Here is a 4,229-nt window from a genome sequence, read left to right on the forward strand (position 1 = left end):
AAATGGAAAAATCTTCCATGCTCGTGGATTGGCAGGATTAATATAGTTAAAATGGCCATCTTACCAAAAGCAATCTACAGATTCAATGCAATCACCATCAAAATCCCAGCTTAGTTCTTCATAGAGTTAGAAAGAGCAATTCTCAAATTCATCTGGAATAACAAAAAACTCAGGATAACTAAAACTATTCTCAACAGTAAAAGAACTTCCGGGGGAATCAGTATCCCAGACCTCAAGCAGTACTACAGAGCAATAGTGTTAAAAACTGCATGGTATTGGTACAGTGACAGGCAGATAGATCAATGGAATAGGATTGAAGACCTAGAAATGAACCCACACACCTATGGCCACTTGATCTTTGACAAAGGAGCTGAAACCATCCAATGGAAAAAAGATAGCCTTTTCAACAAATGGTGCTGGTTCAACTGGAGGTCAGCATGCAGAAGAATGCGAATTGATCCATCCTTGTCTCCTTGTCCTAAGCTCAACTCCAAGTGGATCAAGGACCTCCACATAAAATCAGACACACTGAAACTAATAGAAAAGAAACTGGGGAAGACCCTTGAGGACATGGGCACAGGGGAAAAGTTCCTGAATAAAACACCAATAGCTTATGCTCTAAGATCAAGATTGACAAATGGGACCTCATAAAATTACAAAGCACAAGGCTTACAAGTGTTCGCACCAAGTCCTCTGAATCCATACTCTAGCTTTGAATTTAGCACTTTTATGGGGCTCCAAAATGTGTGAACAAATGGGTCGCTGATCCTCGCATCTTCTCATGGGGATTTTTTTTTATTTTTCTCTTGGCTTTTGTTTTTAAATATGATGGGTTTTGATTTATCGTTTTACATTTTATTTTGTTAAAAAAAAAGGTAAAGGGATGAGTATAATGTCTCCTCCCTTTAAAAAAAAGAGAAATCATATATTAACATTTTTAATTCTTTGTCTATCAAATCAGTAAAATACTTTAATCACAGATATATTCAATTTATACCTTCTCGCTCATCTATTAGTTAAAATTTTCAGGTTTTCTTATAGAACTATTATATACATATATATATAGTATATATTCAGGAATATAGCTAGAAGAAAACTTATATTATATTGAATAGTCTAACACAGTTGACTGCCTTATCAAATTCAAGCATTTCTTTAGTAACAATGTAATGGAGAACAATAATAATGATAACATTTTTATTAGCCTTTGTTTGAAAAGTAAGGCCCCCAAAGACGGAAAGTTTGATAACTATGCCAACCTGTGTAAGCTCTTTCTAGAATTGTTTTATTTATTTATTTGTTTCCTAAGAATACTTTCTAAAATTTACTAGAGTTGTGCTTTCCAATTTTTCTTAACAAAGATAAATTTTTTATTAAAAATTAGAATTTTTAATAATCTGTGGAGCTTGTTGTGAATGCACACACACCCCTTTAATCTCAGCGCGTGAAGGAAGCAACAGGAGGCTCTCTTTGAGTTTGAGGCCACTCTGGCCTCCATAGCAAGCTACACACCAGTGAAGTCCATAGGGAGACTTTCTCAACACAAAGCAAAAACATAATCTGTGGATGAACTGACCACTAAGTCCAGAGTAAATCTTGCCTCTGTACTCAGTCCACAGATTTTTTTTTACAACAAACAATCCAACCTTATGCATGATTTCATGATGATTTTCAGTATAAAACTGACTTTCACTGCTTTCCCTCTGAAGACATTCTCAAGAGTTTTTCATCAGAAGAGAGTCTTCTTAGGGCTGGAGATATGGCTCAGTGGTCAAGAGAACTGGCTACTCTTCTAGGGGTACTGGGTTGAGTTCCCAACATCAAAATGGCAATACACAACTCTCTTTAATTCCAGTTCCAGGGAATCTGATGCCCTCACACATACATGCAGGCAAAACACCAATGTGAATGAAATAGAAATAAATAAAAAATTTTAAAAGAGCTCTTCAAAAAGAGAGAGAGAGAGAGAGAGAGAGAGAGAGAGAGAGAGAGAGAGAGAGAGAGAAAGAAAGAAAGAGAGAGAGAGGAGAGAGAGGAGAGAAGGTCTTCTCATTTGGTTGTGAGAAGTAGAAAATTTGACTCCAGCAATTTTTGCAAGTATAAAATTAAATAAAACCCATATCAACCTTTTCTTTCTAACTAGAGTTTCCAAATAATTTTCCTTCTCTAAAGTTTCTCTAGAAACCCAAGTTTATGTCCAGTATGTACTTCCTTGGTCAAAGGAAACAAAGTTCTGTGGTCCAAGTGTCAGGCTTCTGCCTAGGATGATAAAACATCGGTTCTAACTTCATTTTCAAGCTTTCTTGACCCCTTTCACTCCTCTCAAACAACTTTTTCTATCCCGCAACCTTCTTTCCGCCACACAAATAGATGCACAAAACCCTGCGTCAGGCTTGACTGTGCATACCTTGGCAAGTATATATTATAATATTTGACCACTTGAGAATGAGAAAGTTACAGTTTGCTCTATGATACTCTGTTTGAAAATGTCCCACATTCTCTCACATGAAAAGAGTGGATGGTGGCATTCAAAGTGCTTTAATATACCTTATCACAAGTAGTTTGCTCAACACTGTTAAATATTAAGAGCAGATGTCATTATTCTATTTTATGAAGAACAGTTGCATTGCCAGTGAGTTACTGAAATCAAGAGTTCTTCCACATCTTAGCTCCTCTATGCAAGAATAAATATCATGGCTGTTAATCTGATAGTTCAATGTATTTCTACCATTAATCTATTTCCCCTAGACACTTACCACTGATTCCTAATACAATTGCTAGTTTATCAAACAACTTTCTGATTGTGAGAAAAAATTATAGGCTCCTTTCTCCTGTATAAATATTTGGTAACTTTGTCCCGAAATTCCTTGGTTTTTACCCCATAAATAATAGGATTGAGCATTGGTGGCACAAGGAAGTAGAGGTTGCCCAGAATAGTGTGGACATGAGGCGGGATGCCTCTCCCAAAGCGATGAGTCAGAAAAGAGAAAAGACTAGGGGTATATGAGACAAGCATGACACAGATGTGTGTGGTGCAGGTGTTGACTGCTTTGTGGTGGGCTTCCTTGGAAGAGAGATGCATGATAGCTCGTAGGATTAACACATAAGATGAGGCAATAGCTGAGATGTCTGTCCCAACCACCACCATGGCTACAACCAAACCATATATCCTATTGACAGTGGTATCGACACATACCATCTTCACTACAGCCATGTGTTCACAATAGGTTGTGGGGATGACTCGACTGTCATGAAATGGCATACGCTGGAGGAGGATAGGCATGGGGAGAATAAACAGGATTGCTCGTACCAGGCTCGCTAGGCCAATGAGCCCAATGCGACTATTGGAAAGAATGGTGGAGTAATGCAAGGGCTTACAGATAGCCACGTAACGGTCAAAGGCCATGGTCATCAGGACGGATGACTGCATGGCAGAGATGGAATGGATGAAGAACAGCTGGACCAAGCAGCCTTTGTAGCTTATCTGACTCTGTCCAAACCAGAATATGCAGAGCACCTTAGGAATGGTGGTCGTCGACATACCCAAGTCTGTGAGGGCCAGGAGGAAGAGAAGCAGGAACATGGGCTTGTGCAGGGAGCGTTCCATGGAGATGGTCAGAAGAATGGTGCAGTTCCCCATCACGGTGATGAAGTACATGGAGGAGAAGGGGATGGAGATCCATCTGTGCTTGTCTTCCATCCCAGGAATGCCTTGGAGAATGAAGAAAGAAGGGTGGCTCGTGCTGTTGCAAGGCATCATGGTGGCGCCCTGGTGAAGTACCTGAAGGGAGCAACAAAGAAACTGCCTGCACTTAAATTATAAAAAAATTCAGATACTTAAAAAGGGGGGAAATAATAGAACATTAAATATACAAAACAATCTGAACTAATGATAGTATATGTTATGCAGCCTGGCACTGTGCTGTGGTGTGAAGCAACAATGTAGTGTTCACATGACAGCATCAGTGTCTGAGAATGTGTGCAGGAGAAATGCTTTTAATGAGGAAAAATGATTAATGACTCATTGTTAAAATATATTATTAAATGTAGGTGAATATACAATGAAATATATACATTGTCACTAAAAATCGTAACTCAAAGCATTCAGAAAAATGAATAAAAATGCAAAAAGGAATAGACTTATTTTCTCCCAGAAACAATTAGAAAAAATAAACCTAAAAGAGAAAAAATTAACTTCAAATTTATACAAAATTCATCTCAAAATGAAA

General features: G+C 38.1%; 1 protein-coding gene across 1 annotated transcript; it reads right to left on the reverse strand.

Annotated features, from left to right (window-relative positions):
• Nucleotides 1–2,785: 2,785 nt before the first annotated feature.
• Nucleotides 2,786–3,806, reverse strand: LOC127680629 (olfactory receptor 52K1-like). The gene has a single exon (XM_052176227.1). It carries the CDS (start codon nt 3,758–3,760, stop codon nt 2,786–2,788), a length of 975 nt encoding a protein of 324 aa, XP_052032187.1. The 5' UTR covers nt 3,761–3,806.
• Nucleotides 3,807–4,229: the final 423 nt, after the last annotated feature.

The sequence above is a fragment of the Apodemus sylvaticus genome, chromosome 1 (genome assembly GCF_947179515.1).
Source record: "Apodemus sylvaticus chromosome 1, mApoSyl1.1, whole genome shotgun sequence".
Classification (NCBI taxonomy): Eukaryota; Metazoa; Chordata; class Mammalia; order Rodentia; family Muridae; genus Apodemus; species Apodemus sylvaticus.

Excerpts from the sequence above, each read along its gene's own strand:
- LOC127680629 (XM_052176227.1), bottom strand. The coding sequence starts at position 3,760 with ATGATGCCTTGCAACAGCACGAGCCACCCTTCTTTCTTCATTCTCCAA.